This window comes from Acinonyx jubatus, chromosome B1 (assembly GCF_027475565.1).
Source record: "Acinonyx jubatus isolate Ajub_Pintada_27869175 chromosome B1, VMU_Ajub_asm_v1.0, whole genome shotgun sequence".
Taxonomy (NCBI): domain Eukaryota; kingdom Metazoa; phylum Chordata; class Mammalia; order Carnivora; family Felidae; genus Acinonyx; species Acinonyx jubatus.
The window spans coordinates 185,843,685-185,857,432 of NC_069382.1; the positions used below are offsets into that span (position 1 = coordinate 185,843,685).

The window sequence follows — 13,748 nt, forward strand, 5'->3', positions numbered from 1 at the left end:
TAAAATCTGATGGTCCCAGAACAGGAAAACAACATGTAGTGAATGAAATGTATCTCACAGAAGGATTTATGGGAGCCAGCATAAATTGGCTCCATTTAGCAGACCAGGTGGTCAATTACCTATTGTTCAGAACAAGGACAATTGTGTTGAAGATTCATTATACCCAGCTCCTGTGCTACCAGCTAGATGGAATTTGCCCACAGGATCTCTGGGCTAATTGAGATTCTCGGGATGGTAATGCATGATTCCAGAAAGGTGTGCAAAATGCGTCTCAAAGACACTTTTCCTTAGGGCAAAGATGAGAGGGATCCCAGTAACTGCTTCCTCTGTGTTACTGCTAGTTTTGAGCGTGACCTTCAGTGGAGTGAATGATCTTTCTGTATCACACAAAACACCACTGGTCTCTGAAATGCTTATTCTTAACAACCTCAATTTGAAGGGCAGCCTGAGCATTATTGACAAGCACTGCTTCAAATTATGATCTGTCAACTGTTTCTATGTCTTGTCCATTGGTAAAAGTGACAGCCTCTTATTTTTTCAACTTTTACCAGTGAATATTTGCAACCTCCATCCCAATTCAAAGCGTAAAATGAAAAGAATTTTACGAAAGCCAATGGAAAATATATGTCTCGTATCTACCGGCTGTTGTAAATATAAGGTACTTTAGCAATGTGCTTGGTCTAGAACAAGCATTCTATAAATGCTGCCTTAATAAGCTTATCATGTATAATCTCCTGTTTTTCGTACAAAAATGCCTTCTTTTCAGGTAAATTTCTACTCATTCTTAAAATGTTTTTATTCTAATGCTTTCTTTTCAGGTAAATTGCTACTTATTCTTAAAATGTTTTTATTCTAACATTTTTTTTAAGGCAAAGATTTTAACATTTGTGTATTACTTCGATGGATAAATCAAACTTATGAGTAAAAATGTTGCTTCCACTTCATTCCCCGTACTTCTTGGCATTTCTTTATATATCCAGAGCAATGAGAAATACTCTGAAACAAAACTTGAAGGTATTTTTATACATTCTTTCCATCTCTTCTATTGCCATATGCCATAATAAGAAAACCAGAATAAAACCGGTAATAAAATGTGAATGTACAAAAGTCAAATTTATTATGTACACATTTTATTAGCTCAATAAAATAATGCCTAAACTGAGCTTTTGAAAAACAGGAGAAATGTTGAAAATCATGATAAGAGTTCCTTAAATACTAACCATGTGACAAGCGTTTTGTGAAACTATGTGTGCACTATTTTATTTAGACCATGTACTGCCAGCATGCAAGATAATAATTATCTCTGTTCCAAAGACGAGGAAACTGAGGTTTTGAAAGATGAAGCAATCTGATCAATATCTCCCAGTGGAACTCAAACCAAAGGTTTCCCAGTTTTGCACAATAAGAGGGTAACAGACAAATGAGAGTTACCCAAGGCGTGACTATTGCTAATTGAAAGGATGAGTTTTCTGGTGTCACTCTTATCTAATGTTTCTGATTTTAAAAGGGGTATAAGAGTTTGTGTCTGTTTAGAAAGCACAAACGACAGTACAACCAATGAGTGTTTGCTGCATTCTATAGAACAGGCAACAGAAAATAAAACTACAAAGTGCCTACGCAGAGGGGAGTCTGTGTTCTTTGCACCCTGCGCTCACTGCCAGAAGCTAGAAGAGCAGCACACACGTGAGGAGCTCCAGAGCTACCCACCTGCATCCAAAGTGGATGAACACGGCAGACGACAGTCAAACATTTTTTTGTAAATGTTCTCTTAAAGTAATATTCCCATTACGTCAGTACCAAATCACCCCTATTGTTACCAAACTGTCATTCTGAAAGCATTTTCCCCAATATTCCCTCCAGTCCCGCAGATATAAATTGCTCTGAAAAAAAGGTAAGTGTAGTCTTTATGAAAGTCCACGCGGAAAAGTCTCTAACTGCATGCAAAGTTGTGAAATTCCATCTAGCGGGCATAATTCAAGCAGAAAGGGATCCAACAGGAATGAAAGACAGAATTCAATGTAAAATATCTGACATTCACTGCTTCCGCAAATACATTGTAACAGTGCAAACTAAACTACTCATTTCAGGGAGGTATAAAGGACACAGCATCCAGCAAACACTGTCACAAAGGATGAGCCCAAAACAGATGTGGGAAAAATAAACAGCCTTGCTGCTTCAGAATGTATAAAACGGTCCACAAAGAGCAAACAGGCCTTCTCACCACCCTTCAACTTCAAGGCCCATAAAAAGTGTTGCATGAGAAACCCTTTTGGATGCATTCAATGTTCCGCTAAACTTTCAATAGTGCACATGCATTAAAGCCTCACATGATCAGTCGTATACATAAATGAAAATAGTCCAATATTGCTTATAAACAAGTGAGAATAATTCACAGATATCACAGATATCACAGATATCTGGAACAGATATCACAGATAAAGTGATACACACTTGATCATCGATAGCATTTTTATCTCGTGCAGGGCATATACTCAACCTCTGTTAGCAAGTTTGACATGTTCTTTGAAGACACACTTTATTTCCTAGGAAAATAACTGCCGTGATTTTAAAGTTGGTAGTATAAAGAAGCCAAAGAACAATTCTTTTGAGATGAGCTTGCATTCTTTCCCAAGGCGATTAGAACTGTTGGTTTGCCCTACTTTAAGAAAAGCACTATGTTATGTGTTGCCTGTAAATTTGTAGGATTAGTCAGAAGAGGGATTCTCCACATTCTTGATGAACAGGGGATAAGTGGTGCTTCCTTCAGACCTGTTCCACAACATATTCTCTACTTGAACTCACGTGTAGAGACCTACAACAGAAATCCTAGAGCACCGTAATTCCTCAGCCGCACCCTGGCTGTCACGTGCTTAGGAATGGGGTGTGCACATGGGAGAACTAATTCAGCACCACCTTTAATAAAATATCAATGTGTCCTTTAGGTATTCTCTCCTGAGAGTGCAGTGTTTGGTCAAATTTAGGTTCCATTGTAAAGGGATTTAGACTTGTCTAAATTAAAATGAATATCTTCTTTATATTCTTCTGTATAGAAACTTGAAAATGTCTACGGGTACAGGTTTATTTTCCAGTATTCCCTGCATGGTTTCATTATAATACTTCAGGACTCATTTTTTAAGCAAAAACAAAACAAAACAAAACAAAACAAAACAAAAAGCAAACAAAACAAAACAAAAAAAACAGCATATCAAATTACAAAGTTAGTAGGAAAAATATAATTTCAAATCCAATGATAGTAAAACTTGGAGAGTTTAAAGCAATACTTGTTTTAAATGAACACGTTCACGTTACTAGTATGAAAAGAAAAACAGTCCAAAACCTTGCCTTTATCATTCCTGCAATTTCCTTATTGCAAGGGTACAAGATGATTGTAAGTTAATGCAAAGCCTAATACTCCAAGATTTTCTATTGGTTTTCATTAACATAATCTAGGAATATCAGGCTTTTATTTTGCATATAAGCATTTCATTGCATTTAGGACTTCATGTCCTAACAGTTTTTTTGACAACCCAAACAATATCAAAACTTTCTCATACTCTTGCTTTCCCATTAGGAAGGAACCTATAAATGCATAAATTTTCACTAGTGGAAACTGAAGTGGCCTGGGTCTCCTTAAAAGGTCATAAAATAGAACTTTAATGACTGCAGTATAAACCCATAAACTAGAAGTGAACAACAGAATTTTATACCAGCCCACAAAAGTTTGGGGCCCCAATATGATTTTTTTTGACCCTCAAAGACATGATGCACCAGCGAAGAATCACTTTGAATTAACAATTTTGCATGGAGACTATCGCAGATATACACAGGTATCTTCTGGGAATCATAAAAATGTATATGCCATACATGTTCTGATTCTTTCTTGTAGCTTATTTGTAGTTTGCTTTGCATTAATTAGTTTCCATTGAATTAACTAGTCACTTAACTACATTAGATTTTGGTCGAACACCTCAGCTAAACAAATAGGAGACCTCCTAATACAATCTACATGAGGCACATTTCTCACGGTTTCCTTCCCTTCCCAGATAACAAGTACTACTGGCAACACAGAACATGGAAATCTGCCACTACACGTGAGGTCTGAAAATATGGGAGGAAACTGTCAAGACAGGAAGTAACGTGTGGTCATGGTGTGTAACCATGATTAAAACCTACTCCTTTTATAGTGATTCATAACCACATTCTGATGATGATCATATTATCTGATGTTATTTTCCATACAACAGAAAGGAGGGAGGGTGGGCATGTGGAAGGAGGAAAGTTTTTAATATCCATTTATTTCTTGACTTTTGACTGATATAACCTTGTATTTATTGATTCTTTGAAGTGCAAAACAACCTTTCTTTTTGTAGCTATAATGCTTGGATTCACAAATAATGACTTTCTCTATGCTAAAATCAAATTCACCCTAATAACATGACTGTTTCTTACAGATTAAGAGTTGTATTTCTAGAAGGGCACAGATCTTATCTCCTGTTTTCAGATTTGTCTTCTTTCTCTAGATCAAGTTAAAACTCTACCAACATAAAACAAAAAGGAAAAACTTGTAATTTTTAAATGTTCACAAGATAGCCTTTTGGAATTGTTTTAATTTTATCATTTTAAAATGAAAAAAGTTTAGAACCATATATGGCACACAAATAAAATTAATATTTTTATTTTTTGTTCTTCACACAAAAAAATGAAAATTAAGCTACCGTGAATACTATATGAATGGCATTTATAACATAAACCTGCATTTATAACTTTTTCTTACTTAGAATTTGAATGGAAAAATTCACATCTAAATTGCTAAAAACAATATAAGTTCACACAACATATAATTAGTTAAAAGTTAATTCATTGATGTACTTCCAGTTTCTTACAATGTTTCTTGAAACTTCATAGGGGAAAAAGGGCAGTTTTTGAGATGTTGTCACCACCTACTAAAATAAGAATATATCCCATCGGCCATAGTAACTTGTTTATGGACCCCTCTGGTTAGCTTTTTTTATTTGTATTTTTTAAATAATATACTGAACAAAATCTATAATAGTTTATTTCATGATAACTTGAATGCATTCTTCGGCAAAATCTCCTTGCTATTTAACGTATTTAAAAAAATAAATATTTGAAAAGTGTATCCACAATGTTCCTAAGAAATGGTTTTGAATTCCAGAGTCCCAAGGAGATGAATTGGCTGTCAGATAGCAATGTGCTTCCATCAGAAGGACTTGGCAGTTGTAAACAAAAGGAATTTTCTCAGCTTTTCCTCACAAATATGAAATATTTGCTCTCCGCCAACAGCTGGGGTGATTTAAAGAAGTCCTGCATATATATTAGTTTCATTCAAAATTACAAATCTTCCTCCCACTCTGAAACATCTGACTGCATCTTAGTGGAATAGAAAATTGTTCTGAGATGAAGTGACATTCTCAGGGGAAGTAAAAGCGAAAAACTAGTACCTACTTACAACTCTAAACAAATTTCAGATCATAAGGCATCTGGTTAATAATTTCTAGAAAAAAGTGAATTTGTTCAAGTGATATTCGAAGTGGCTTGAAAAACAACGAAAAGGTTTGGTTTGTTCTAGCATTTCTGAAGATATTTAGAACGACAATATAACCTTAACTGAGACTGCATGAAAAGTCATTGAAATTCCTTCAACTGGATGCTGGTTAAGGATCAAAATATATGTTTCCGTATGATAGTTAAAAATTATTCATGAAAAAAGTGTTAACACTTGAATTATAATTTAAAATTCTCTATTCATCTCACCAAATATTTAAATTACATTGATACTTTTTAAATGGATGAATTAAAAATACCTTTACAAGATACTCACTAGGAATTAACTATTCACAAAGCCCACGAAGGAGATCAAAGAATACTTTCAGAGTATCTTTATATACCAAGAGATAGGTTATGAACTTATGAACTTCGTAATGAACTTAACTAAATGTTTACCTCGTTTTTATTTCTCTCTGAAAACTAGCTCAAAGTAGTGATTTTAAATTTATTTTAGCTATATTCCCTATTTTGGAATATATATCATGGACAAAATATTACAATAAGATAGACATCCCAGGGTTTAATTTTACTCGCGGTGATAAAAATGATGCCTATATATTTACAAATATCTTAGAAATTGACAAGCCATTTTTGCCTACTTAAAATTACACAGAATTAACTTCTGCCCTTGGGCCCAGTGAATCTGAATAAGTGCTATGCCTAAAATTAACTTTATATTTCATTATTTTAAATAAAATTTTTATTTTTACCTAAAGTGCCTATTAAAGCAGGCATGGAAATTGTTGCTATGTTTAATAGAGCTGTTACATGCCCTTAAAATGCAAACTTACTAAACTTGAGTTATCAAAACATATGAGACATGGAATTCATACCTCAAATTATATAGTGTGTAATTTATCTTAATTATTTCAGACAGATATTTCATACTCTGTAGATATAAATTAATAACGGCCCTCAAGTAGTATATATCAATGCATAAGATTTTGTGTCTGAAAATATAAAATATATTTTAAACTCTGAAGTCCACACGGCCTTCTTGGGGGGAAAAAAATCTTAAAATAACCATGCTTTGATACTATAATTCTTGCTTCCATTTCTCCTAATCTTTAAATTCTTTTTCCAGGAGAAATATTTAGAAAGCTACTATAAAATAATGAAAAGAAGTTGTGAATAGCTATTACTAACAATGTTCACCATAAGTGATAAGTATCAAAAAGCAAATTTTCACCACTGAGAATTTAAAACATGTTCTCAAGTGTCACCGGTGACACACAAAGCAACAGCATGAAAATTAAAATAACAGCTAGCAAAACTTTTCTTTTCCATAGCATATTATAAATGCAAATCAAATAACCACCTTTCTTCCTATAAAAGCAAATAAAACAAACTAGATGGACAACAAGGAAAACATGTACCTCTCTAAGTACCAAAGCAATAGTTATTCAAGGAAATCAATGTCTCAGGAAAGAAGTCTGTTTTTTTTTTTTTTTATCTTTATTAAAAGTTAGTACTATTTATGGAAAATCCCACAATTTGCAATTGTAAATTAGCCTGAAAACCACTTATTCGGCCTTGTATTTCTGTAAAACTTTCAGAGATTAAGACACAAAGTTGAAGACATGGCCCTTGAAATTCAAGGATTTTTTTTTTAAAAAATACAGTTATGTCGTCATAACTTTGGAATTAAAAATACTTACAGTCTCTCCAGTTCTTTAAGATCCTGGAATGCTCCTCTTTCAATGGTGCTAATCTTATTCTCCATAAGCTGACTGAAATGCAAAGTATAACAGGGTCTTAATGTTACCACTCCCCATCTAATAAGCAAGTTTCAGTTCAGCCACTGAGACACTCATAACCTCCTTCCCTTTATAAAATTAAACAATGCTCTGGTTTGAGATTTCATATGAAATTTAAGGATGGTATATTTGAGAGAAATCACAGAGGGCCAAGGGCATCCACAGCACAAAACTTTCACAGAAAATACTAAAATACTAGTAAAAGTTACTAGTCAAAACTGTGAAACTCCAACTGGAGTTTATCCTGAAGAGCAACCCATGACACGGCAGTTTTGATGGCTGTTTTTGGTAAACTGATTTTGGAGTGAGTTCTTCACTGAAAGAATCCATATACAGTATGTCACCATACCCATACTTTAATTCACTTACGGATATACACTGGAAATTGGATGATTTCATAATGGCCAAAATGTGTCTTTTAAAAGATAAACACTCAACACAATGATCAAAAGTATATGTTCATTGCAATGTATATATTTACAAATCTGTGGGTAAAAACAGTTTTACATTACACTGAATTTCACATGATGGCTCCCTCACAATATATTTAACCCATTAATTAAAGAAGTAATCGTAACGCAACAATATTATAAAAACTACAAAAGATGTGAAATACAACAATTCAAAATATGACCAGCAATATTTTTATAAACACTTCCCACCAAAAACTGTGAAGACTTGGATTGCTTGATTTTAATGTTAGGAATCATATCTCAGTGCTGTTTGCTAAAAAAAGTCTTCTATATTAGTAATAATAAAATGCAGACCCACTTAAATTCTTTCTAGTTAATCTCAAATCCTAAAAGTGTATCAAATGTCTCACATTACTTATTCATATTGTGGAAGCAATTATTCTACACTTTTATATGCATGAGGCACTTAGGGTATGGTATAGCAAACATTTGAGGTCATTTCTATAATATTGTTTCAATGGCAAGCATCCAACCTTAAAATAAAAGCCTACATTTTCATTAAAAGCTATAATACATTGATAAACAGAAAAAGAAAGGAAACCAAGACCTTTTAAATTTTTATGTTTCTGTCATTGGGACAGTTTTTCAAAGTGAGACCAGTAACAATACAAAATATGCAGCCTCAAGAACAAAAGAAAATGTTTCAAAATACAGAAGAACATACTTACAGAACTCTTAAGTGTCTAAGACCAGCAAAATCTGTCTTGGTAATCCGTGTGATGTTATTTCCATTCAAATCCCTAAGAGAAAACAAGAAAATGAAAGTTCCATTTTATTTCTATCAAGATCTAGTTAAAGAAAAAATAAAAAGTAAATAAAACTTTAAGGTGAAAGATCAGTTCCAATTACTAAAGTAAGTTACAAAGTAAAAGACAGAAGGGAGTAGTTACCTTTGAAAGATTTTTTTTTTTTCCTAATGATTCTTAACAAGTTTACAAAGTCCATGCTTACTGGCATCTGACAAGAACATGAAGTGATTATGTTATCACGAAAAGTCCTCTTTTGTGTGTGAATGGAAGTGCTTTCAAGTTTTGTTTTTATAAGGATGTGTCTATTAATTTCCCAGGTATTCTGCTATTTGACTATTATTGTTAGGCACGCCCCCAAAAAGTTCCCTTCAGGCGCTTAAGTGGAACAATTTTCCAATACTACCCAGAAAGAAGTTTTTAAAATTCAGAACCCTGTCCTTAGGTGGCATGGTGGCTAAACTTCCTAAGGCAAAGGGAAAAAAACGTTAGAGTGCCATCAAAAGATCTGCACTTCAAAGACTTGCATTTATAGGCATTTACCTTCCAACAATTCTATGTTTGTATGAAAACTAAACTCTTCATTTGCAGCTCAGGGAACCCCGCTGAGACTGTAAAGTGAAAACTACTAGCCGGGGCAATAATGGAAATAGACTCAGGCCCTCACATTTTTGTTCGGATTTCAGCACCACGTTTCCTTCCAGTCACCACCCCCTTTTCTGGCATCTTAGGTCAAGATCTAAACTTGCCCTGGTTCTAATCATTTCAAGTAAAACCAGGCTTTGCTGCGGTTTGCATGTTGTCCTTCACGGAAGTAAGTTTTCTCTTACCTCTGACTTGAAAACAGCGTGTTTCAAATTTGCATTTAAAGCGCTTATTTTGTCAATGGTAGAGTCCTATAAGCCAGCACTGAGCAAACTGTTTTCTGAAAACTTTACTGACCCCTCTCCGCCCCCCCCCACTCCCCCCCCCGGCCCCAAGGACCTGAAACTCAAATTACTATTTTGTTCTAAGTGCACTCCCTTTTTGTTGAGTAAGACATGTGAATGTCTCAACTTTAAACTGTTCTGGATAGCATGCAGTGACAAGCGCTAACACAGAATTCTGCAGTGCTCTCTCCCCAACCCAACGCTCCAAGCCGAGCAGAGTAGCACCAAGTTGTTCCTACAACTGCTGGGGTCTTTTACGGGCTATTTGACGGAACATGAATCCTTACCCCCCCCCACCGCCATCCCAGACAAATGTAGTAGATCACATTTTGACAAGACACCCTCGGTCGGGCCCCAACTAGCCCAGCGCTTCGGGCCTGGGAAGGAGGGAGAAGTGGGGGGCAGGCCAGTGAGGCTGGGGGTGGGGGAGCCATTTGCAGAGGAAGAAAGGGCTCAATTCCGGCCTTCCAGCTGAGGGCGAGGCAAAGGAGTTAGATAAGAAGAGCTACTCGACGCGCGGCGGGCGGCGCGGGTCCCAGCGGGTCCCCCGCGCGGCCCGCAACCCTCACAGCCCCGGGGGCGCAGAAGCCGCGGCAGCAGAGTCCGGCGCGCTGGCCCCCGCCGCCCTCGCCCCGCGCACCCGGGCCCACGCGCAACGGCGAGGGGAGCGCGCCCAGGGCGCCCGGGCAGCGCGGGGCGGCGGCCTCGGCGTTCACAAAGGGAATGGCCTCCACGCTCCGCTTCCCTAAACTCGGGAAGTGCCCCACCAGGAGCGCGTGGGCCGTCAACACCGGGTCTGCGATTACTTCTTCATTAGAGATTCGCAGAGACAGGGAGGCGGGGATGTCTGCGGGCAGCAGAGCGCGAAGAAGCGAAGGAAGGAGAACTGCGGCCACGCGAATGGGCGCAGAAACTGCGAGAAAGGTGCACGGGGTGATCCGGGGCTCAGCGGGAAGGGCCGGAGGGGGCAACGGAGGGCCGCGGGGTCGCCGTGGCAGTCAGCACCCTGCTCGGCCGGTTCGGGTTGGAGAGCCAGCCCTAACTTCGCCTAGACGTTGGGAAACGGTCCTCCTCTTCAGTCACCCGCTGGGACAGGTCTCCTGGGGCCCGCCGCCGCCGCCTCCTCGCTGGGGACGTGGGGGGCGGGGGAAAGAGTCGCGGGGGCGGCGTGCGGCGGCCGAGAGGGCCGCCTCGGTCCTGGGGCATCCTTCCCTCTGAGGCCTGCAGAAGAGCGCCCCCGGGGCGGACCCGGCCGCCCCACGACCCCTTCTCCCCACCCCTCCGTCCCCAGGAGGGAGACACTGAGCCGCGGCGCGGAGGTTTCTCCCCTCCGAGTCCTTCCGCCAACCGCCCCCCGCCCCCCCCCCCCGCGCCACCCCGCGGCGACAAACGCTGGGATTCGGTCCTGAAACCACCCCGCCAGTGTTGGCCACCGCAAGGTGACTCCGTTTACAGAGTCTGAGGAACAAAGTCGCGTCTCCTTCGCCCCGGGCATCCTCCACTACTTGTCCCCACGTTAGCGGCTCCCCAAGCCCGAGAGAAGTCGTCTGCTCAGGAATGGAACTGGCTGGACGAAAGCGGGAGGAAAGGACCAAGCGCATCTGCCAGCCGGCCCGCCCCTCCTAGGGCAGCGGCCCCTCCCTGAGTAGCGCCCTCCAGTCCTTCGCCCTCCCAGGGAGTTCAAGCCCAGGATGCGCGTGCAGGAGAGCTACCCAGGCACAGGTCCCTGTGCGGCTTGATCCCTCCGGTCTCGACGAAGGGGGTGCGCGACCCAGTGTGTGTGTGTGGCGGGGGCGGGGGGTGAAGATCCCGTACTCACAGTCTCTCGGTGTTTCGGGGGATATTCCTGGGCACGCTACGCAGCGCCAGCCCGTGACAGTCCACCGTGCTGCCCGAGCAGGAGCACTGCGCCGGGCACGCCTGCGGCGCCACCTCGTTCAGAATCGCCAGCACTAACCCCAGCGACAGGGATAGCGTTTGCCAGCCGACGCCGCGCATCTTCCCCCGCCGCCTCCTCGCTCGCCGGCGCCGGGGGTTCCTCCTTAGCTCCTTGTTCCGCGCGAATCGCGCTGTGTCTGAGGCCCAGTCTCTGGCGCAGGGCTAGGAACCCAGAGTGTCCGGGTAAATGTACACAAAATAATTTGGAAGTAACAGTAATAATATTCAAGGCAGTAGAGATGGCACAGGTACGCGCCTCCCACTTCCCCTCCACCCTCCTCCAGCAGGGCAGGCGCTCCTCGGGTCCTGAAGGCGCAACTTTAGGTCCTGACGATCAATCGGCCAGGCCAAGGCTATAAAGAGACCCCAAAGCTGCGGGGAGGAGGTCACACGTCGTCTGTCTCTCAACGATCAACTTGGCGGTAAAAGAGCTGGGGCTCCTAGAGGCCGTAAAGATGCAGGGGCCGGATGCGCGGAAAAGCGAGTGCTCCGATTCCACGGAGGAGTCTTCAAATCCGATTCCAGTGGGGAGGCTATAAGACAGAAGAGGGGTGCTCAATAGAAATGGTGGCCTCGATCAAAGTGGGTTCTCCGAAGCTAGAAGGCGCAAGAGCCCCGCGGGCCGGGAGCGGAGCGCGCCGGACGTCTGGGCATGGCGCGCGGGGGCGCACGGGGCGGGGGCGCAGCCTGGGGGTCGCGGGGCGGCGCTGCGTGCCTCCCGCGCGGTTCACTCGAGCGGCCTCCCCACAGCCTGCGGCTCTTCCGCAGCCGGGACACGTCCTAGCCGTTTCCCGACAGCCAAGGGCGGTTTGCAAACACACATGCACTTCGCCGAAGGAGATCTCGGCAATCCCGCCTCCCTCCTGGCGTCCTTGGCGACGCTCCGCACCGGGGCCTTCCCCGAGGTCACGCAGAAAAAGACAAAAGGGCAATGGGGCCGCCGCAGCCGGCAGAAATATCCACTAGTCACCACCCCGACAGAGGAAATCCAAGAGGCCAAGTTGAGGACCAAGGCTCCTCCGAGGATTGGGTCGGGGCTGGCTGGCAGGCAGGCCGGGAGGTGTGCAAAGGCCAAGGTGGAGGTGTCCGCGTCTTGGGTCCTGCCGGAGAGAACTGGGGGATGACGAGGTGGCAGTTGGCCGGTGGGATCGGCTACCCCGAGGAGAGCCCAGAAGGCAGCTGAATGGCAGTCCCGTGCGCGCGCGTGTGTCGGCCCCTGGCGTCTCCCGGATACGCCGCAGCTCCGCAGCAGACACCTGATGGCAAAGGTGGACGAAACGAGAGCAGACTCCCGGGCAGGCGCAGCCCCTTGGCCGCCCCCCGACAGCCGCCCGCAAGTGGGCCCTCCTCCTCGTCAAAGTGCAGGAACTTTTCCCAGGCTTTGAATCCCGTCCCCCACGGCCACAGTGGGAGTCTTCCCGCCGACGTCGCGCCGCCGCCCGGATCCCGGTGCTGCACCTGACTCGGCGGCCGCAGTCCCGAGCAGCCAGTCTCCTTCCAGCCCCTTCCCCTCTCCTGGCTGCTATCCGCGCCTCCTTCTCCAGAGAGGGAAGTGGCGGAGAGGGAAAGCGGCGACAGGCAGCGGGGGCTCGGGGGCTCTGCTGGCTCCCGAGCTCCTGGCAAGTGTCTAAACAATAGGACGGACGCAGCAGCCCTAGTCTCGCTCGGCTGCGGGAAGGTGGGTTGTTGTTGTAACTGGAGTTGTTCGCTCGGGCTGCCTGGCGCTGAGCGCAGCCGAACAAAAACCCGCCCGGCGCCTCTGGAGCCGGCTTCGGGCCCCCGGACGCTCCCCTTTCTCTTCAGCACTCCCGCGGTGCCCGGAAAGCTCGGCAGCTCCCGCCTGCGCCCGGGAGCCACGGCGCTCCCATCACTCGCCGCTGTCGCCGCCGCCGCCTTCTTTAACCACCGTCTGCGGCAGCTACCGCCGCCGCCAGCCGCCGCCGTCCGCGCGCTCCCCAAATAAATAACGCCAAGTCAGAAGTTAAGCCGGCGCCGGCCTTATATACCCAGCGGAGCCCCCACCCCTCGGCCCCGCCCCACGCCGCCCGGCGCCGCCCACTGGCTGCGCGCGGGGCGCCCGCACCTCGCCGGGGAGAGGTGAGGCCCCGGCTGTCTGCGCCAGGCGGAGGCGGCGACGGGCGGCGCGTTCCCGCGCGCCCTGGCTCGCGCCTTCGCTCCCACGCCCCGACAAAGTTTGCCGGAGGAAGGAGGTTTCCAGGCCCTTGCCCCCAGCCGCAGGCCCCAGAGGTGCCCCAGGCTCTGAGCTGGTCTTTCGCAGCGGAGGAATGGGGAGAGGGCGGCTTTGAACGCGACTCATAAATAAATAGCGCTGCCAAT

The 13,748-nt window shown here is 44.1% G+C and overlaps 1 protein-coding gene across 4 annotated transcripts in view; it reads right to left on the minus strand.

Moving 5' to 3' along the window:
• The window catches only part of SLIT2 (slit guidance ligand 2), a 373,799-nt gene extending 362,328 nt beyond the window's left edge, over positions 1-11,471 (minus strand). For 3 of the 4 annotated variants that reach the window (XM_053217522.1, XM_015085043.3, XM_015085041.3), the window contains exons 1-3: positions 11,293-11,471; positions 8,467-8,538; positions 7,227-7,298 (exon numbers count right to left, since the gene is read on the minus strand). In XM_053217522.1, coding sequence (XP_053073497.1) covers positions 7,227-7,298; positions 8,467-8,538; positions 11,293-11,471 — 323 coding nt within the window. The remainder of the gene's footprint in view (positions 1-7,226; positions 7,299-8,466; positions 8,539-11,292) is intronic. The other variant, XM_053217521.1, reaches the window with a different exon arrangement.
• Positions 11,472-13,748: the final 2,277 nt, after the last annotated feature.